This window comes from Channa argus, chromosome 14 (genome assembly GCF_033026475.1).
Source record: "Channa argus isolate prfri chromosome 14, Channa argus male v1.0, whole genome shotgun sequence".
NCBI classification, from domain to species: Eukaryota; Metazoa; Chordata; class Actinopteri; order Anabantiformes; family Channidae; genus Channa; species Channa argus.
Window position 1 is genome coordinate 15,881,821 of NC_090210.1, and position 21,343 is coordinate 15,903,163.

Below are 21,343 nucleotides of genomic sequence, written 5' to 3' on the forward strand. Positions count from 1 at the left end.
TTGACACAAGAAATGTAAAATATATTTCAGTGACAGTTATCAACAATTAATCACTACCACACCATCACTACAGTGATGCACAGTGGTGGCAGCATCGTGCTTTCGCTAAGAAGCAATGCAACCAAATACTTAGAGGATGGTGATGGTTTAAATCTCAGCACAAGTGGCTTCTAAGAGTATAGAATTAGAAGTCTAAACACTTTGTTTTTAACGAATTTGCACCGCTGTACCAGCCCTGAACTGATATATACTACCAGTACCGTATTGGTACTCAGAGCACTGTACAAGGCTTCTACACACCGATGGGGGAGCTGGCCTGCAACTAATTTGAGGTTCAGTGTCTTGCTCGAGGACATGTGACAGAAGGAGCTGGGAACAGTTGTATATTTATTATTTCCCATTGGGTATCACTACAGAAACACTTTCTTCACAGAGCTTCCATCAGGTAACATTTTAATGAAGAGTCAATGAAACAGTGTAATAAAATAGATTTATTAACAGGTCGACATGGATCTCAATATTTAAAAGTGCAACATTTACACTATGTTGACAATTTAAAAATACACATTAGATTACCTGAAAATTTACTAAAACACCGAAAAGGCAACAGTTCACAATCGTAAAGCAACCTGTTACAGATCAGTCCCAGTTGGTCTCACAAATGTTTCTTTAAAAATTAAAAAAGCCCAAGTTGGCAGTGATACCTCTAAAGATTAGTTGTGCAATCGTTTGCTGAATCACAATTTTTAGTCATACATGCAAATATTTAAACACACCGACACACAAAGGCTATAAACATGTGATTTCCAGACCACAATTTAAACTGTACACAAATGATTAGTTTACAACACTTCTGATAAAGCACTGATGATGCAGGAATGAGAAAAATCATATTACATCATTACTAAAATACACACATTTGTACCAATCTGCTAAATATGACTGAAGATATCTGACTATTATGACTGGATATTGATGTTTTTCTGAGCAGTCACTCTGTAAGTAAGTGTCAAGATGCCACAGTTGTTTTTATCTGTCCATTTACACAAGGATCCAATATTTCTAAACTGCATCTGCAGCACAATGTGACAACTCCTTAATGATGCACAGAGGCTTTGATGGAGGGCTGTTTGCAAAGAGCAGTCATCCACTTCACACTGAGCTGGTGATATTGTCAAACATGATCTAGCTTTGAGCTAGCCTCTAGTTTAACAGCTAACATAATAACTTGTTGTTTTATTTTATTACATTTGAAACTTACATCTTAGTATTGTACATCTTCTATTTGTGTGTCTGCAGAAGTATTTTACTAAATATGCAGTAGTACTTTATTTTCCCACATACTATACAATACTTTTATTATATTTGCTTGTTGTCATTTGTGAAGTTTAACAAAAGGCGCTGCCTGAATCACCAACAAATGACCTACATTAAAAAGCTCACTTTGGCATTTTCAGTGCACTGCCATTTTTGCCAGAAAATAAACTGGTTTCTTTATTTCAATAAATAGATTATGTGTTCAGTCTATAAACCCTTTTTGCAAAACGCACATCTTTGTGTCTCTTAGATCGCAAAATCACAATTGTCCAATGTTTGACTCACTTCCAAACGTATTGGAACAGAACGGCCAATTCATTTGTTTTTGCTGTACACTGATCAAATTTGGGTTTAATTGATGTCAGATAAACGTCCAGAATTTCAGCTTTTATGTGATAGTATTACCACCTCGGTATGTTAAGATTATAAAGCACCTTTTATACCAGCTTACCTAAATTTGAGTGGATTTGAATCCAAAAATATTGAAACAGATATGTTTGCTCACCTTTTAAATTAATAAAGTATATTAAAAAAATCTGGTTGCACCCCACAATTGTGGAAGTTGCTGGACATTCCAAATTGTTGTATTGGCTCTGTCCAATGTTTGTGCGACGTCTCTGATTGGGGCAGTTAATTACAACTAATTATTGTTTAAACCATCGATCTACCATGTAACACCTGTCAGTCACCTGACCCAATAATTTCACTTAAAATGTAGGTCCTCTGAGACAAAGTGCTTTGTTCTGTGCCGTTTAGTTTATCTGACCATAAATACCATCAAATAAAAAGTTTAATCTTAAACAGAATCTATTTCATTGTACAGCAAACCTAAAAGGATTCACCTTGCCATTCCAATACTTTTAAAGGGGAATGTTACTGGGGGTAGCTACTGCAACCTTTGTAGATGTTCTCAGAACATGTTAGTTGCTAATGTGTCTAAGCATTAACAAAACAAAACTCAGTGAATAGTGAACAGGTATATGAATTAGGAGAAAGCAACATGAGATGCTCTGACACTGACTGAGTCTTGGGTTTCCCTCTGGATCAAACGTACGCCTGGACATTTCACAAAGAATCCTTCAGGTAACAGCTTTCAAGCAGTCCACCTTGTATGTACAATTAATCATATCCGTTATCTACGTGTATCCGATTTGACTTATTTTCTGAAGGTATATTAGATATATTAAAAATATCTACATTTTTTGTGCAACCATAGGCAAAGTAATAGGAACACCTTGTAACAAAATAGAACTTAATACAACAACAACTTCATACATGACAAGAGATGGTTCAGCTCTGTTCTAAACCTGCATTCTGAGCACAGGAATTACTGTTACACTGTTTCTCGGTCAAGTCAAACTCAGGATGTGCAAACTAATAGTGCTGTTGCAGTTTGCCATTTCAAGCAATGATCTGCATAGACTCACACACACACACACATACACACACGCTGGACAATTTGTGTCCACTGTTTTACAGCTGATGTTAGTGGCCTTTGTGTTTAGTGTAGAATCTTTCCAACAAGGCCCTCAGGATGCTCCCTGGGATCTGCTGGTGCTGATCTATCAGAGACTGGACTGCTTGGTGCACCTGCAGGGCATAAAAACCTCCGTAAGGCCCAGTATTTTGTGGGGCAGATTTTATGCAAGTTCTGTTTTAATTTCTGTCAGAGATACAGTACAGAGAACTAAAGTTATTGATTTTTACTACATTTACAAACATTTTAAAATATTATACAACGCAGTATAATGTGTGAAAACAAAATATTAACTAATAAAAAAACTAATCATTTTCTGGATTTGGTTCTGTGGGTTCACAGCTTCAACAATTTAGTTTTTAGGCCAAATACAATGTGATTTACAAGACTCAACAACAGCACAATTTGAACTGAAAAGAAGAAAAAAGGACAAGAGAAGAGCAAAGACAAGACAAGAAAAGAAAAACAAAACAACAAAAAAATGCAGACTCACTTTTTCTGCTAGCTCTGCAGCATTTATGTTGTGGTCATAAGGGATCGGGTCACCAAGGAAGGTCCGAAACTTTACTGGAAATCCACCATAAACAGGAGCTATAGGGAGACGAAACCTCTCATACAACCAGCGGAAAAATCCTGCACAGAAAGACACAGAGAGACCGTATGTTATGGCTTTGAAGGCCTGGACTGTCTCCTACCTGGACAGTTTGTGTGTGTGTGTGTGTGTGTGTGTGTGTGTGTGTGTGTGTGTGTGCTCCACCGGTACACTGCCCTTCCACCAATCAAGCTGGCACAGAAGATTCACAGCTTCCATAAAAACGAAGCACTCCTTAGAATTGGGGCAGCTTGCCTCTGACACTTCGTAGTGAACTTTTAAGCCTGTGTTTGTGTTTTGGGTGCTGTCACTGTTTGTTTAGTTCGTGAAGACTGAGCTCTACTGTGTTACTGCCATGAACTGACAATGCAACACTGCATGATACATGAACAGAGTGCAGACAATCTTAAAAGGGTTACAATCAAAATCACAGAAGTCTGAACCAATATACAAAACTAAAACTTCAGCGAGTTAAAGAAAATACAATATCAAAATACATGGTGTCTGTGGAGTGAACTGTGCAGTTTTCCTGTGTCCTGTTTGAACCTCAACATATGTGACCATTATCGTGGTGATGTCTAACTTTCATCTACACTTACTGAATGTTCCCAGAGACCTGAAGCCTTCCCGCACGTTCTGAGTAAACATTGGAATCACTGGCTGAAAGAAGGAGAAGGAGATTAGAGACGAAGAGGTGAAATAAAATGTAGCCAATGTTTAGTCCATATAATCACAAGTATTTACTTTTGCAGGCAGGTAGGTCACAACACTCTGGTAGAATTCGGATCTTTCTCTTCCTTGTTAAAATTATTTAATTCAGGTACACTGGAGACTTTTCAAGCATGATTTCAACTTTTTGAGGACCATTATCCATGACCCTAGAAATTTTGTGACATGGCTGATGGTCTACCTAGAATGGGCCCCACTAAGGGTTTTTTCCACTAAGGGATTGTGGTTCTAGAACAAATTGTTGGGGGCCCCAAACATTTCCCTGCTTTGCCATCCTGACACAACGCTGTGGCCACAGCACTCCGTGGGGTTTAAGTCAGAACTTTTACTAGGGGGAAGCAGAATTGATATTTTCCTCAATTATACCAAGTCTGGTTTAGCAGTAGTTTCAGCACTCGTTCTTCTTTTACCACTCTCACTAATCCTTTTGGACCAGTGTCTCTCTAATTGTCAAAGATACAAACACTGACCCTAAGAGCGGTGAGAAAGGTCTAAAGGTCCTTGGAGTGTTCACTATACTGACTTCACTAAGTTTTTTTAATTTGAAGATAAAGATTCTCACTGAGGATCTCTGGAGTTTCTCTTCCCAGACTGATATATTTCAACCTCCTTCTGGAAGAACATTTAATCGTTCCACACTGACCTACTTGTTGAGAGCTGCTAACCAAATTCAAACTGCTGAAAAAGTTGCTGCTATCCACCTTTTATAGATTAGTGGATTGGAGTGGAGGAAATGCTTTTCCCACACAGTTGCAGTGTTTGATTACCAACTCTATATTTGCTTTAATAAATGATTTTAATTTGTGTTTTTGAGTTTACTCAGGTCACATTTGTTTAGTATTAAAAAGAACAGAAACAATTTACTTCATGGCATTTACATAATTGAAGAAATCAAGAATGGAGCAAACACTTGTAATATACAAGATTATACTCTCAAAATGAAACTTTGACAAAAATACTGGGCAGACGGTGACGGTAGACTTTAAGAATAGCAACATACCACTTTAGAGTCGATGGCAACCTGGGCGAAGCCTCTGCGTTTGCCCCACAGAAGAGGATAGGTCTCATCACTAAACAGTGCTTCTCGCACACCTCCTGGAGAAATCCCCAATAGATGGCCATTCCTCAGAGCCCTCACACACTCCTCCTGCGGACCATGCATCACACTAAACACCTCCAAAAGTAACTTGAAACCTAGAGCAATGGGGCGGGATTAGACAGGACACAGCAGAACAAAACAAAACCAGAGACAAGTATGAGAATAAATACATTTATAACTTGTACTGTTTGGCTTTGACAGGAGTCACTGCAAATGGCACTGATCCTGACCAATCAGAGCTTTTATGACATGAAATGGTGATGTGTCTTGTGCCTGACCGCCATGCTCCACACACACCTAACTGCATCACCAAAGGTTTCTGTACGGAATCAGGCCGTTGTAGATGACAGTGAAGGTGGACTCCCTTCTTTCAGTCAGAGAATGCATGAGCGTGTGCATGAGCACTCTTATGTGTTTAGAAGGAGCTTTTACACCCAGAGGTAGGATGAAAATAGAGTAACACAGGTGGGAGTGATGCCAAGTTTACCAAAAGCATGGATTCACTAAATTGTAATGCTATATTTTAACACCAAATGTCAGTGTATGTTAATTTTTAGCCAGTGTTGATGCTACATTTATGGGTAAACATGAGTAATGAGGCTTCATCTTCACCAATGAACATCGATTCTTTAAGGAATTGGTTGGATCAAACTGTAGCCAATGCCAATACTCAAAGACTATTTTTGAGGGAAAATGCTCTATTCTTTAACATCACTGTACAACTGCAAGGAAAATGAGTGATATCGCAGTTCCAGATAATCCAACAGAGTGATACATTTTCTCTAAAGAGGATCCCCTCCTGTCATTTTCAGCAGTCACATTCTGCCATTTAAAGGAATAATTATGAGCCAGGAATCCAAAAATCCAAAAGATTTGGATCAGGATCCAGGCAAAAAAAAAAAAAAAAAACTCAGTCAGAAAGCTCATGCAAGTGAAAGTACCTGGGATCTTGAAAAGGAAGTGGTCGGCTACAGAGTGGCAAGTACGGCCCTTCTGAATGATAACATTGGCCAGGAAGTAGTAGTAGTCAATGGGAATGGCTCCATGATAGTAGACTATCAGTGCTGGTCCTTTGTCAGGGATCTTCTCCATTCCAATGATTTCATACCCTGTTACACAGAAAAAGGCACATGTTACTGACACATTAAAGCTTATTTTAATTAAAATTCTCTAGTCCTGGCAGCCTAAAGAAATCCAATGATGCATATTTACCTGTGTCACCACACATGATCATTAATAATTGGCCATTGTCTTGAGCTACACTTATTTGTAATTTGCTGTGACTAAATGTTGAAATGCAGTGAAATCACTGGCACCCTTACAGTTGTTCTAATATCAAGTCAGTGTTGGAACAAAAAATAGCACAATGATATAGTTTTTTCTGAGGGATGACACAGAAGGAAGAAAACCTGCAAGACAATTGACTTAAAACTGAACTGATCCCTCAATTCAGGAATTTTACTAAACCTGTTTCCTGAAATACTCCCAGATACAGGACCTGTATAATGTACAGTAAATATCTCTGCATTATCTATAATACACAGAGGACATGGTTTTTAGTGGATCAGCTGTATCAGTTTAGTGGTCAACTGTAACAGTGTTATTGCATTAACTTTTCAACAAACTCACAGTTCTGAAAGAATGAAGTGCATAATCTTTGTTTCTTTGACAAAAGATTTGAACGGCTTCTATATAAATAGCACAATCTTCAATAAATGAAGCCCACAGTGTCTTACCATGCCATATGGCTCCATGTCCATCCCAGAGAGTAGCCAGTGTCTTCCTAGCTCCATCCCAGAGGTTGTTGCAGTAAGCTTCTCTAAGTTGGTTCTTCCTCTGTTGAAAGAAGCAATGAGGAAAGCTCAGGGTTTGGAGGGACTCAGGTCTGTGAGTTGCTGTGTCTAAAACACTTATTCACAGTCAACTTTAGGTTCCATGTCAGCGGCTGATCTGCCAGTGCAAATAACAAAACTGGTCATGTTCGCAGGTAATACTAATTTTACTGCTTATTCTTTAGCAAATGACAGAGTTAGAGGTTTGAAGTGAAACTCTGGCAGCTTGAGGTAACTGCCTCCGAAGTTTGTTTTGCCTACAGTTGCAAACACAATGTACACACAATGTATACATTCATTACTAAATGCTCCTGCAGTATGTAATGTTAAGATCGCACTTGGTGAGGGCCGAATGGCTCTTGCTGTACATCCTAACCACTGCTGTAGATGTAGACTTCAGCTTATATTAAGATTCGAACACGCAGCCTTCTGTCACAACCCAATGCTCTACCAATACACAATTTGCAATTTATACAACCTCACACTGAAAAGCAGATGGTTAAGAATCATTGACTAATTCTTGGTTTTTAGCGACTAATCAAACAGCATTAAGGAATATTACATGAATTAAATCTGGATGGACAACATCCCAGAAGAAAATCATTGCTCACAAAATGGCAAAAATTTGCCTTTACCAAAGGACATGAAAACAAGCCTGATACGTTTTGGCAGCACATTCATGTGTCCTACATGTTTGCCACTGACTGGGCCAGAACTCTTACAGTGACTGCAGACAGCCAACTGTGAAATGTGGAGGTGGGGATTGAATATACCAAAATACTGAATGAAAAGATGGCTCTCAGGCTCAAATACTGAAAAAATAAAAGTATCCTATTAATCTCACATTAGTCATTATTCTGTTGAGAGGAGAAATATTATTTAATAGTGTTAATTCCTCATGTGAATTTTACTGTATAGGCACTGTTTCTTTAAAAAACAAAAGTCACACGGGCCTATTTTGCCACATTCAAATAAGATTTACTTTTGTGCTCATACGTTTATGGTCATCATTCATGTGAGTGTCATGGTAGTACAGGGCCTTAAATTATGTATTTGAACTTTGTTTAATTTGTTCCTGAGCCAGAATGATTGTACAACATACATCTTCGATATAGGAACAACCCAAATAATTAGTGCAAAGAGTTTTATCTATTTGGGGTTTTATGAAATACAGGCTTAAAAAGCACAGGGTCAAAACTAGACTTACAGCACAGCTAACGTTTAGTTAAATCCATTACCATGTTTCTGGCAGAACTTTAGTTGGATATTTGACCACTGATCTTAGCAGAATTGGTTTGTGGCACAGAGCTTACTTTGAAGCACAATCATATCATCTGGCCATAAAACATTTCTTCAGAGGCCTTTTCTTTCTCCATTTGGTCAGCAAAAACTCTAGTCAATATGTAGAGTATTGATTTTGGAGCAGGAGCTATATTTTGGACAACAGCCTTTCAGTCTGTAGTGATGTAAAGCTCACTTGACTGTAGACAGTGATTATGGTGTTCCAGTAGTAACCAGTTCATGACAGACCTGTGCCCTGATGGTTCCTGAACATCTGAACCAGTGTCCCCTCAGGTGAGTGAGACAGTATGAATTGTATTCCAGACCATGTAGAGTGGATTCACCTCTAAATAACCTGTATTTATCTAAAACACATTTGAACAGATTATCTTGGAATCAGCAGTTGTTTAGAAATGGCTCCATTTCTAAGAGTCAGGAATGTCTATGTCAGGAATGTCTAAGAGATATTCCTGACTTGTTTAAGTCTACATAGTCTTTCTCAGATCTGCACTGAGCTCCTTGGACTTTCCCATGGTATTGTCAAACCAGAGTGAAGGCACCAGCTGTAGCCATTCGTCATCACTAACTGAAAGCTAAGAAGTCTTGGGCCTATCAAATTAAAAATACTTCAGGGGTCAGAACTTTCTTCAGCACTGAAGAAATAATTTGAGTGGGTGCAGTTGCAGTTTTGACCCAGTTTGTTTAATTCTGAGCCAGAAAACCCAAAAGGAAATACATTTTTGGTATCTGGGGTCTGGTGGATCAGTGGTAGAGCACTAGGTTAGGATGCACAAGGCCGCGTCTTCGAATCCCATCCCAGAAGGGACAAGCTGAAATCCATTGATCTATTGTGGCATCATTTTCTATGATGAGTACTGCACCTTCTGTCATTGGCAGAATGGCTCCTGCTACACCTCCTAACCACTGCTGTAGCTGGGCTTCAGCTTATATTCAGAAACCTACTGATCATTTGTACTCTTTGTTATTAAACTAGGTAGACACAAGGTGTTGTCCTATCACTGAGAAAATTTTTTGGCTTGTTTGTATGTGTTCAACATATATGTTTTGTACACAACTGTGTCCACTACTTGTGCCCAAGTCAAATCTCCCTTGTGAACTATAACGTATATCAAATCTTAAGATAATACAGTCAGGAACCATGTAACATTTTAGTGATACCACATAGAGGTGTACTCAGTTTTGTTTTATACTCTAAGTGACTGTTACAGAAATCATTCAGACGTTACATAACCACACAAGACATATACATTGAGAAATATAAATATGGTCTAAGGAATTATTCTGGACATCAGCCTACAATCTGTCAGAGATTAAAAAAAATAAAAAATAAGTCACGTTTGTGTATAATGGATAATAGAGAAGTGATAAATGCATTAATGATCTGTTTAACCTCTGTGTATTAAATTGTGTGAAAATTAATCTTACATCATTCACTTGTGTCGTGTTGAGAAATGTTACAGGTGATGTCATCACATTCCTAAAGTCCTCCAACAACAGCTCACTCAGACTTGAAAGTAACATGTCTATTAGGCACAACAATTACAGAGCTGTTGAGCTGGATTTTCTTCCTTTTTTGATCTGCTTTGCTATGTTGTAACTTATCTGCTCAGACAGGTTTACAGCAATAGACAGACAGGAAAAAAAAAGAGTTTGTTCAAACGAAGTGAAGTACAAGCTGGTTTAGGCCCATGATCTTTCGCTCCACTAGATGGCAGAGCTGACAGTATGATTTCTACTGGCTGCAGCACTGGGGCTCCAGCCTGTTTCACACTCTAATCAACACTGAGCTGAACACATTTCTTGAGGATGCATTCAGTGGCTGGGCTGTTTGTCACGCTGCTCAGCTAAAAGATCCTTGTGCCATTCTGATCCATTCAGTCTGAGCAGTGTACAAGTATCTTCTTATAGCAATTACTATTAGAGCCAAAAAATAACAGATGGCATTTTGAGCTATTTGTTAGTGCACGAAATTTCTGTATAACAGTGCAGATGATAAAGAGTGTTTGCATACCTTATAGACATGAAGGAATAATATAGAAAGGTAAAGAAGGATGACGATGACGAAGGGCAAGATGAAAACGATGACCAGAGGGGTGAAGACCCACAGCAAGTACTCCAAAACACTCAGGTAGTTCTCTTGACCAAGCCCAGCCCATTCCTCCCAAGCATGAAAAAAACACACCTGACAACCAAGACAGAGAAGGTCAACACTTTAGAATCAGACTTTAACATCGACAACTGTTGCTATTAGGTTTTGTACAGAAATTAACCATACAAACTACTGGTTAAGAGCTGCAAATGTAGCTGTACGGGTTCACATCTAATGTTTGATGTCTTGAGCAGAGCAAAATCATTTCCCAATCTGATTACACTGACCCTAAGGAGGTTTACTAGGTTACAGGGGAGTGCAAGGTTTGTGAAGCCTACAGAATGTCCCCCCATTTCTACATGAACATGTCCTAAAATGGGAGAACCTTCCACTCCACTCTAGAACTAAATAATAATGATAATGGATTAGTTGATTCCTCCCCTCTCTAGCATGAAGAATGCAGCATCCTGAATTTCCAAAATTAAATTAAAATTTTGATTGACTAGACCATAGGACAGTTTTCCACCTCACCTTATCCATTTTAAATGGGCTTAGACTCAGAAAAGGCGGTGGTGTTTCTGGATCTTGTTAATATAACATTATTCCTTTGCATGGTAGACTTTCAACTTACATTTGCTGATGCTGAATGCAACTGTGTTCCTGAGCACATGCATTAAATTCCACTATAGATTACGTGATATATTTTGTGTACTCTTCTTACTCCAACACACACGTGCAAACAAATAATACTGCCAAATAAACATTAGGTTTAATCAAGAAATCAATAACTTAAAATGTGCTGCTTTTGAAGTGATTGACCGGACTGATCAGTTCTAAATTGACAGGTTTCATACCAGAATGGAGACAGTGTCCTCTGCCCCCATAAGACATGACTGGTTCCCAGTGTCTGACATTCTGCTCTGCTGTCAGTCAGGGAAGCTGCAGATCAACCGGCTGATGGCAAAATCAATCAGGCCCAAAGCCGCAGGGGGAAGAATCTCCCTACAGAGAACATCTGCAGCTATGAACAAGTCAAATAAGAGAGAAGACTCATAAAACAGGTTTTCCTGTTATACTATGTGTCGTTTAGGTAAAGCTGTGATATGTCACACAAATTTTGCCGCGACACCCAGTGCTAGTATGTGTTGCACTGAATCAAATGGCAGTTAGCTCTGAAGCAAACTTGCAGCTCAAGGTTAGCAATGAGAAAGAGAGCAGCAAAAAAATGCAAACAATGAGAAAACAAGACACAAGCGGGAAATCTGAGAGTGGACAGTAAACCTTCAGATTTCACAGGGTACCTGCACTAAAGCCTGAAAAAAAAAATCAAAAAGCGTTACCTCACACAGTTACTCTGTGGACCGAGTCTTTAAAAACACACCACCGCATTTTTATTGCTCCCCAGCAGCACCGTGAAACCTGTTAGCTACCTAACAACTGTCCCGATTCTAGTTCCGGAACGCTTTGAGTGTGACACTATCAAGTGTTAGGGTAATTCGGTGTCCCTAGAAACCCCAGTAACGATAAAGCAGTTCCACCCGCTTGCAAGAAAATGACAATCTGACTTCCTGTTGGACACAAAACCTTCGAAATAAAGCACACGCATGCGCGCGCACACAAAACGTTTGATGATTGGATATATATATATATATATATATATATATATATATATATATATATATATATATATATATATATATATATATATATATATATATATATATAGCCATTTGTCGAATTAATGCTTTTATCGTGAAAGGACACAATCGGATGTGTTATTATTGTGCTTGCCAGCGGAACTGATCGAGTGTGTCCATGCTGGTTCTGTTTGCTGCTAAGAGCTGATCGTCATGATGCTAGAGCGGAGCAGGGTGGCGGTGGTGGCGGAGATCTTTTTTAGAAGACACGCGTCCGACGAGGACAGAGTCCACTGTCTCTGCTCCAGAGCCTTCGTACAGTGAGTCTCTCTTATGTTGACATCACTTTTGACACAGCTTTGTGATGGGTAACGCATGTAATGGTTAGGCAGCAGGACTACAGAGTAAACTATGAGCAAATAAGCCTTTGGAGGTGTTGATCTTCTTCTGTGTCTCTGTCCAGGGATCGAGACCTTTATCGATCTGATAATAGATTACTATACTTGGAACTGGCAGGCCCAGGTACATTATTTATCGTCATCTTCCTCACACACAAAAGCGGTGAAATCAGATGAAGTTAAAAAATGAATCTACCTTAACTCTCAGATGCAGATGATGAAGAGGAGGTGTTGGACGAGGACGCTCAGCTGATGACCAGCATGGGTCTGCCCGTGGCCTTCGCCAGCTCCTCTGACCAGAGGAGAGAGGTAAGTCAGACCTGCTTTCTTCAGCACCGTGTCTGTGTGCTGAGATGCGGTTCCTGCCTGAAATAAATGAAATCAACTCAAATGTTTGGATGGAGCAGTTGCTGCTGCTTAGTGAACATATTTGTGGTCTTTTGACAGAGGAGGAGGTCCAACAGGAAGGCTGTTTCACACTGGGTAGATGCAGCAGAAGAGGAGAAAGATGAGCAGGAGCTACAGGTTGTCAACAAAGGTAGTTCAGTTGTCTTCTTCTGTATATAGAACAGTAGATTGAACTTTGTCAAATGATGTTTTTTTTGTAATTTCTGACCTAGCTGAGGAGAGGGAAGTGTGCCATCCACAGGAAGAGGGAACAGAAGGAATCCACGATCCTGGCTGGGACAGCTACTGGGGTATGGAGGAGAACATTACAAGAAAGTCCACATTTTTGGACACGGTTGTAGACTGAAGTGGGATGATTGTTTTTAATAGACTCTATTAAGTCTGTTTCCAACATTGCAGATTTAAAAAAATCCATCTGAAGCTAATTCAGTGCTCAATTTAAGTGGCATCTACTGATTATCAGCATCATCCAGTTTACAGACCCATTCACACAATTGTCCTTTAAGTGTAAAAAAGACACTTTGTTTCTTACTACCAGCCTTATTCATTGAAATCTTTGTTCAATTTGGACATACTTCACCTTTAGTCTGCATCAAACGTAGCATTAATAGTCAGTTCATCATTATGTCACCTAAGAGTAAACCTTTGTGTACATGATACCAGGTGGATGTACAGTGACACAGCTCTGCCATGGATCCATATTCATGGTGCTGGATTGGATTGCTTAATATTGTACAGTTGTACAAGTGGCCAGTGATGAAGAAAGGAGTCAAGAGAAAGCTTTCTAATATTCGATTTTCTCTCTGTATCCTCTCTGTGGCTCCTGAAGCTAAACAGGGTGAAGCTCTGCTGTGGAGCAGCTGGCTAGAGAAGCATCCAGAGACAGAGCTTTTGTCTACAGACATTTCAAGAGGATTCACTGCACCTTGGGATGACCCAGACACAAAAGCTCTGTGGGACAAACATGCTGCAGACACCTACTACTCCTACTGGGAGCAGTACTCATACTGGGCAGCACAGGGCTGGACCACTGACCCGTCTATCTGTAATGGTACCACTGGTGGAGAAACAGCAACAGGGGAGATGAACATAGGCACAGAGACACATTTAGAGGAAAGGAGGGATGGACAGTCTGTAGCTGAGAGCCTGGAGAGAGAAGAAGAAGTGAAGGCAGCTCATCATAATGCTGAGGATCTGAACGATATGTTTGGAAGGAGCTGCACATTAGAAAGATGTGGGAGCTCTGTGACTGACTCACAGATCCACACCGTGTGTGTCAGGGAGCAGGCAAAGGGAGAGGTTTGTGGATCAGATGAGCCTTCTGATGGCGGTAATGATCAGAAGAGACCAGCAGCGTCCTCACAGCACAGCACAGCCCAGAATACAGGTAAAAACCTTATGGCGTCCTGTGACACAGACGCATGGTACGCAACGGTACTGTACTGTCAGCACTGCAGAGATATAAAAGTGTTTTGAGCGAGAAAAGCAGGACAATTATTGCTGCTTGTTTAGTAAGTTTATTAACGTTCTTGTTTATTATAATTTGATGGCTATGACTACCTGAGGAGCTGTGCAGAGCAGTTGGTGCTTAACAAGTGAAGTTCAGCTATATCATAGCAGGAAGAGGGAGAGCTGGGCAGAGCAGAGAGGTCTGACATTAGCACTAGCTGAAGTTACACAATGTACTTTTAGGACTGTATTTATATAGTGGCAATTCACAACAAAGTCTTCTCAAGGTTATTTAAAGTGTTTATCACTTAACTTAGTACTTTTATTATCGAATTACTATCACACATTAATAATAATAATATCACACATTAATATTAATGGTTTCGGAGCTTTACTGATCCATAGATTGTGTATTTGCTATAAACTCTGGCAGTGAATATTTTGCATGTTTTGCCTCAGTTTCCCAGCGGGCTGCTGGCAGCTCTGATGACTCCCAGAAAAAGATGTCTAATAGGGATGATGATGACGATGATGACGAACCCCCAGAAGGCGGACGTGCTAAAGTCAAACGCAGGTCAGTTTGTGTTTAGTTCCCATGAACAGAAAACTATTTATAAAAATAGTTTAATTACAATTAGATTTAATGTGTCCTGTGTGCCATAAACACTCATTATCCCATAAAAATCTTATATTCTGCCAAATGCTTTAGCTTTGTCTTTATGTTTTTGTTTTGTTGTTGTTGTTTTTTTGCTGTTTTGCAACATGTTCTTTTGTGGGACAATACAGTACAAATCTGAAATGATGACAGGTGCTGTGATCAAAGGCATCGGTCACAGCTCTTGGAGTCTAATAACATCCAATGGATCACAGTACACTGGTCTTCATGAGAGTACCTGCACTAGCCATGACATACTTATAAGGATTTAAGAGCGACAATCAAGTTAAACACAGTTTGACACTGCTTTACTGTGCTACAGGAAACAGAGAAGGTTTACAAGCAAGAAATAGAAAAGAAATCCCAATGGGTTTGAGATGAAAAAAACTACAGAAAACTGAAGTAATACTCATGTTTGAATCCTGATAAATCATGTCCTTTTTGTTTGCAGTCATGAGCTTGATGTGGAGGAGACTTCATATCTGTCACCTGAGGAAGCGTGGAATAAACTGGGACTCAAACACAACCCACAGCCTCTGTAAGTCTTGTACATTCAAAGACCAGAAAATACTACATTTCACACCAATATTATGAAATTATGACATTTTAGAACCAAAAGGAAAAAGTCCTGTAAAAAACAGTGGTGCTGACATGTTTCTGATTGAAATTAATATATAAATAACCCAAATCATACTTGTCAATATAAAGATAACCTTCATTTTGGAGAAAAAAAACACTTAAAGAAGCCATGTTATGCTTTTTGTGAACAGCTAGAGCGGAGCTGAAACGGACCATTTTATTCACTGGACCCGAGCTGTTGCATAAAGCGCCATTGGAAGATAGAACTGAAAATCATACAATGCTTCTAGATTTATATTTAAGAAATATTTATCAAAAATATGTCCTCTTTTAATATGTTTTAATAAATTCCTTTAACGTCTTTATTACAAATATCATGTGAGCCTGGGCATTTAAAGTGCAACTTATCTGATTGGTGGCATAACCACGAGACTATAATGTAGTTTGTCTTGGTTCTGTTCACTCATCCTGTCCACTGGATCTGGATGTGCTGCATTCTAGTAAGTCCTCAGTCAGCCATACTGTTTACAGCTGTTTCACACAGATCTTTGATTTAGTTGCGTTTGTGTTTGTGTCTCAGGTTTGACAGCACGCTGAGCTTTAGAGGGGGTGCTGGTCCGAAGCGTCAGAGACAGTGCTGGACTAAGAGAGCAGTCAGCAGCACCAACAAACACATCAGGTTCTCAGAGACATGTGGAGACACACAAGCTCACATCAGCACCTCTGTACAAAAGGTACTATCTATAAACCATTAGTTACACATTGGTTTGCTGTCTATGACGGAGGAGGGAAGCAGTGCTGACTCATCTGAACCTTGTTGGATATTTCTGTGTCATCTATATACCTGAGGTCTTTGAGACAACCAGGCGCAACCCAACTTGTTCCCAGAGCCACGCTATGTTTAAAGCTGTACAAATGCCAGCATCAGCTGTCTGTGGAAATGACAGATAATCAATTAAATTACGTATGTGATTCACAGGTCCAAAACTTCCTTAAAAAGATCCAGAGTGACACACAGATGATTCCAAGTGACCCCAGTGAGACAAGAGCGGAAGGCACACAGAAACCTGAGGACATATCTCCAGGTCTGAGAGAAGTGACAGGAGAAGTGCAGAGGGGGACAATAGTGAAAAGTGCCCAGGATGGAAATAAAACAGCTGTGGAAGATGAGACTTCTCTGTACAGTGTAGATGGAGAGAAGAGTAAGGTCACTCAGTCTAGCACCTCCTCCTACTCTGCTACTGTGACTGTGAGTAGTGAGGAGGAGGAAGAGGAGGAGGAGGAGCAGAATGGTAGACAGTTAGGATGCCTAGAAATTCCTGACTTTCTCCTGTGTGATCCAACTGAAGGCAGTAACGGTAAGCAGATGATCCTGATGGTCCTTGCTTTTGTTTGGGAGAAAAGAAAACAATCCTGGGGGAACCGGTGCAGCCTGACAATGAATGATGTAAATACTTGTGCATGTGTGCAGAGTTGAGTGTAAAAGATGGGAAGAAGCCGAAGAAGAAGAAGAATAAGAAGAAGAAGGGGAAGCGAGGATGGAAACAGGAGGTCCCAGCAGAGATGGCAGATGAACCCGAACTGGCTAAATACTGGGCTCAGCGGTACAGACTCTTCTCTCGCTTCGATGAAGGGATCAGGCTGGATCGAGGTCAGTCTGTAACTTCTAATGAAACACAATTATGTAATACATTTAATATATAAGTGCATCTAAAGGAGGGGATTTCTCTGTATCAATATTTATAGGGGCATTTCCTCATGTTGCCTACTAGCATACTTTTCTACACAGACAGACAACCTTTCACAATTCTTGCACTTTTAGTGTTGAATTGGTGTGTTTTTTTTACCACCTCTGTACACACTCTATCTATGGGTGTGTATGGGGCTGTGTAGCTGCAGACTGCTCAAAGTGGCCATGCTGACCACTCATCTAGAGGTAGAAGTACGTGATTTGCAGACAGTGTGAGTCTCTGGATGTGGTTATAGTCTTTTATGTGAATGTTACTGTTAGGAGCAGAAAATGTGCACATCTGACCCAAACCTGTCATGGTAAAACACACGACGGCTCCACTGCCTCTGGACTCGCTGTCAGATCCACACTAAAAAAAACCTTTAGTTGTTTCTGTGACAGTAGAGCACATTAGTGACACATAATGAATTTACCTGACTCCTTATCAAATGTCTCTGTCAAAGTTTGGTCTCTTGTCAAGGACCCATTCCAAGCAGCAATAACGAACTGGTTTACTTTTAAAAGAATGAGGATCTTTGAACAATAGCTGCTCGTTGAATTTCAATTTAGAATCTGTAACTTTGTTAGATAAACCTAGTTCATGATTAGCAAGAATCCCATTAATTTAAACAGGGTATATTATGCATAATTTGGGTTTTACATTTTTATTCTAAAGCTAAAACATAAATAGTTTTTCCAAAGACAATTTTTTTTTTTCTTCTAATGGCTCTAAAAGCAATAACCTCTCCTTCTGTTTTACCTCCTGTCTAAATGCATGGTGTGTTTCAGAGGGCTGGTTCTCTGTCACCCCCGAGAGAATTGCTGAGCACATTGCCCTCAGGGTGAAGAGCAGCTTTTTAGACTCTCAACTGGTCATAGATGCCTTCTGCGGCGTGGGAGGAAACGCCATCCAGTTTGCCCTCACTGGAAAGAGAGGTAGGTGCAGTGTGTGTGTGTGTGTGTGTGTGTGTGTGTGTGTGTGTGTGTGTGTGTGTGTGTGTGTGTGTGTGTGTGTGAAGCATTACAGTTATCACAGTGTGGCTTCTAATAAAAACAATATTTCAGCATCCTTTTAAGAAAATTTCAACACCTGTAGTCTTCAGTAGAAACAGATAAACAACTGACTCTCCCACATGATCCCTTAAAAAAATTCTATTTACAGTATGTGTGTAATACGAAACAGCCAAGGAGATGTGATCCAAGAAAGTGGATAATATTCCCTCTAGCCAAAGCTAAAATGCAGTCAAACAAATCCAAAACACACAAAATAGAAACTCATACGGGAGTGAATTATAAAAACAGGTGGTTCTAAAGTCTTGGCCACCACATTCCTTTTTTATTCGGGGGCCAAAACTTTAGAACCACCTCTTCTTATAATGCACACTAGTAATACTCCACCACCCAGTATGACCTCAACAATAACACACAGAGTAGAATTACCACCTTTCTGACAGTTTCAACTTAAAGTCTGAGAACTTATAAGATTGTGAAAGTAGAATCCATGGCAGAGCTGCTGTATTGGATAGCATTAGATTAAAAAAGTCTGACTTGGACCTTGGTGTAAACCAAAAACCTAATTTCCCAGTTGTCTGACCAGCTGGAAAGTGTCTTTATTTTGGTTCATGTTCAATATCTGTACGAACCAGCGATAGACATTTCATAAAACCTGAATAATAAGTTTCCATTAGTGATTTCATGATGTTTGATTCAAGTCTGATCACCATCCAATGAAGAATTGCAAAGTTTCAGTTTTAACCCTGTGATGAACTGTAAGTGAGTGAGTCTAAACACAAGAGTAGAAATGTCCCTGTACAACTAGACTGGGAGCTCAGTTTCTTCTGCTGTGTTCTTGTTTTGTATCAAACTTTCAGTTCTGGCTATTGATATTGACCCGGGGCGCTTGGAGCTGGCTTGGCACAATGCCACAGTTTACAATGTAGCCGACAGAATCGACTTCTTGCAGGGAGACTTCCTTCAGCTTGCACCCCGTCTCCGTGGTGATGTGGTCTTCCTCTCACCCCCATGGGGAGGACCAGACTACCTGACTGCTGAGGTGTTTGATATCAGGACCATGATGGAGCCTGATGGATATCCTTTGATGCAGAGTAAGGGGGGTGTAGATCAGAGTGGATAGATTTTGTTTCCTGTGGACAGACACTATGTTTTTTTACTGTTACCAGTCTGTTTGCCGAGCTAAGCTAACTACCTAAAAAGTGAATTGTGTTTATGTAAAGTACTCGTTTTATATCCTTGACAAAAACCACATTTGAGATTTTCCGCCTGGCTAAACTGATCTCAGACAACATAGTGTACTTCCTGCCTCGCAATGCTGATATGGATCAGGTGAGTGGTGAACAGAGAACATTAGTTGTTGCACAGGAACACTGGCATCATTTAGTCTGTAGCACACACCTGCTTGTTTTGTTGTGTGGTGTGTGTGTGGTGTTCTGTGATCTTTGCTAGAAAGATCACACAACACCACATTTTAGGCTACAGCTCGGCAGTGCTTTAAATACTGCATAAGATTCTATAAGAAATTTTAATTAGACCTGTAATTACACCTCCCTTGACTATTTTTCAATAATCTCTTTTTATTAGGTTTTTCCTTACTCCAATCCTTTGAACACATTCACTGCACTCAGCTGCATTTAAATTAGCTGTGTGACTTTGGAAACCAACTGGCTGCACCAGTAATAATTTAGGTGATTTACTGTAAAGGCAATAAATCTTCACCATCACCTTTTTTCAGTTTGATATTTCTGATTTGTTTAGATTAGTTTGTATAGATCGGTTTCCACTTCGACATTTTATTCAACCATGATTCTATGTTGTACAAAAAAAAACAACAGGTAAAAACTACAGCAGTACTGTGTGATTTTTATGATACAATGCATATCCATCTGTCCCTAGATCGCCTCTCTGGCTGGCCCAGGAGGGAAAGTGGAGGTGGAGCAAAATTTCCTCAACAACAAGCTGAAGACTGTGACCGCTTACTTTGGCAGCTTGATCAATTCAGATAATTAGGAGGCTTGGCATGGACCGATTTCCCTCCACTAAATGAGGATGGAACAAAAATCTATTTCTGCTCTGTTCTAGAGTACACAGTCAAGAAATCCATTCTAGTGTTACAAAAGGTTAAATTGTGGCTTACTTTTTGGTACCTTTTCTCATTCCAATTTGGTCACATGCCAAGTAAAAATATCACCTGAAGTTAAAGCTTCTAACCACCCAGAATAATTAACAATACAGAGTTTTTAAAGGGGAATTATGCATCCTTCACATTCAGTTAAGACTGAAGTTCTACGGTTTTATAACTTTAAAGTTTTACAACAAGTTATATTTTATTGATTTTTTTTTTACTGTACATTAGAATCAATAAATGTGATTAAGAACAGTGTGTTTGTTCAAACTATCAACGTGTCATCAGACATTTAGTTTCCGGACTTATCGAGTTGAACATAAATGAAAACAAAATTATGTTATATGATGACAATTAAATATACAGTAGTATGAAGTATAAAGTATGGCTTCACATGCTGGTCTTTAGAATCTATTGCAGCGTTTAAATTAAGTCAAGGGAATTAAAAACTCTTTTGGCCCCTTTTTCATAGTCTTAATAGTGTAGATTCCAGCAGGGGGCAGTCACTCCTGGTGTATGATTTATAGCACACAGTTATTCCACTGTTGAGGATGTTTTAACTGGAACAAAGAAACATTGCATACGTCTGCATCTGTACCTCACCTCTGTTATGTTGGTGACTTTTTAACTCACCTCTTGTCCCAGTGCCCACTGTTACCCCACAGACTCCCTGCAATCCACAGATGCTTTCATTGTGGTCAACTTAAGATGTAATCAAAAAGGTGATGGTTCATTAAAACAATAAAATAATCAGAGAATCCAGACAAATCTCTCTATGTACCCAACAAGGTTAAAAACCGGTACTAAATGTCTGCAATCTTTAGGCCCTCAGGCAGCACTGCAATAAAAACAGACATGATTCTGTAGTGGAAATTACAGCATGGACTCAAGGACACCTACATCCACAAATGT

At 39.6% G+C, this 21,343-nt stretch overlaps 2 protein-coding genes across 6 annotated transcripts; one reads left to right on the forward strand and one right to left on the reverse strand.

The window, feature by feature from the left end:
* Positions 1-471: 471 nt before the first annotated feature.
* On the reverse strand, positions 472-11,931 carry tmem68 (transmembrane protein 68). Of its 4 annotated transcripts, none has more exons than XM_067474075.1 (9): positions 11,778-11,931; positions 11,292-11,458; positions 10,360-10,530; positions 6,951-7,050; positions 6,156-6,323; positions 5,116-5,309; positions 3,986-4,046; positions 3,288-3,427; positions 472-2,907 (listed from the first exon to the last, which is right to left on the reverse strand). In XM_067474075.1, exons 2-9 carry the CDS (start codon positions 11,349-11,351, stop codon positions 2,803-2,805), a joined length of 999 nt encoding a protein of 332 aa, XP_067330176.1. In that variant the 5' UTR covers positions 11,352-11,458; positions 11,778-11,931; the 3' UTR covers positions 472-2,802. The 4 variants fall into 4 exon arrangements, with proteins under 4 accessions (XP_067330176.1, XP_067330177.1, XP_067330178.1 ...); XM_067474076.1 differs by having other exon boundaries at positions 11,292-11,439; positions 11,778-11,930; XM_067474077.1 differs by lacking the exon at positions 11,292-11,458 and adding an exon at positions 9,774-10,262 and having other exon boundaries at positions 11,778-11,924.
* Positions 11,932-12,233: 302 nt separating this feature from the next.
* On the forward strand, positions 12,234-20,704 carry tgs1 (trimethylguanosine synthase 1). 2 transcript variants are annotated; one of them, XM_067473903.1, is made up of 15 exons: positions 12,234-12,394; positions 12,538-12,596; positions 12,681-12,781; positions 12,920-13,010; positions 13,093-13,170; positions 13,710-14,267; positions 14,789-14,903; positions 15,436-15,522; positions 16,144-16,297; positions 16,543-16,921; positions 17,035-17,214; positions 18,082-18,228; positions 19,164-19,380; positions 19,557-19,635; positions 20,203-20,704. In XM_067473903.1, the coding sequence occupies exons 1-15, from the start codon at positions 12,288-12,290 to the stop codon at positions 20,314-20,316; spliced, it is 2,466 nt and encodes an 821-aa protein (XP_067330004.1). In that variant the 5' UTR covers positions 12,234-12,287; the 3' UTR covers positions 20,317-20,704. The 2 variants fall into 2 exon arrangements, with proteins under 2 accessions (XP_067330004.1, XP_067330005.1); XM_067473904.1 differs by lacking the exon at positions 12,538-12,596 and having other exon boundaries at positions 12,248-12,394.
* The last annotated feature ends 639 nt before the right edge of the window (positions 20,705-21,343 follow it).

Bases quoted from the DNA above. Each gene is read 5' to 3' on its own strand.
- tmem68 (XM_067474075.1), bottom strand. From the start codon at position 11,351: ATGTCAGACACTGGGAACCAGTCATGTCTTATGGGGGCAGAGGACACT. The intron at 10,531-11,291 runs GTATGAAACCTG...CTTGGTTGTCAG, and splicing joins AGGACACTGTCTCCATTCTG to GTGTGTTTTTTTCATGCTTG. The intron at 3,428-3,985 runs GTAAGTGTAGAT...CTTTCTGTGCAG, and splicing joins CAGGTCTCTGGGAACATTCA to GATTTTTCCGCTGGTTGTAT.
- tgs1 (XM_067473903.1), top strand. From the start codon at position 12,288: ATGATGCTAGAGCGGAGCAGGGTGGCGGTGGTGGCGGAGATCTTTTTT. The intron at 12,395-12,537 runs GTGAGTCTCTCT...GTCTCTGTCCAG, and splicing joins TGCTCCAGAGCCTTCGTACA to GGATCGAGACCTTTATCGAT. The intron at 12,597-12,680 runs GTACATTATTTA...CTTAACTCTCAG, and splicing joins CTTGGAACTGGCAGGCCCAG to ATGCAGATGATGAAGAGGAG.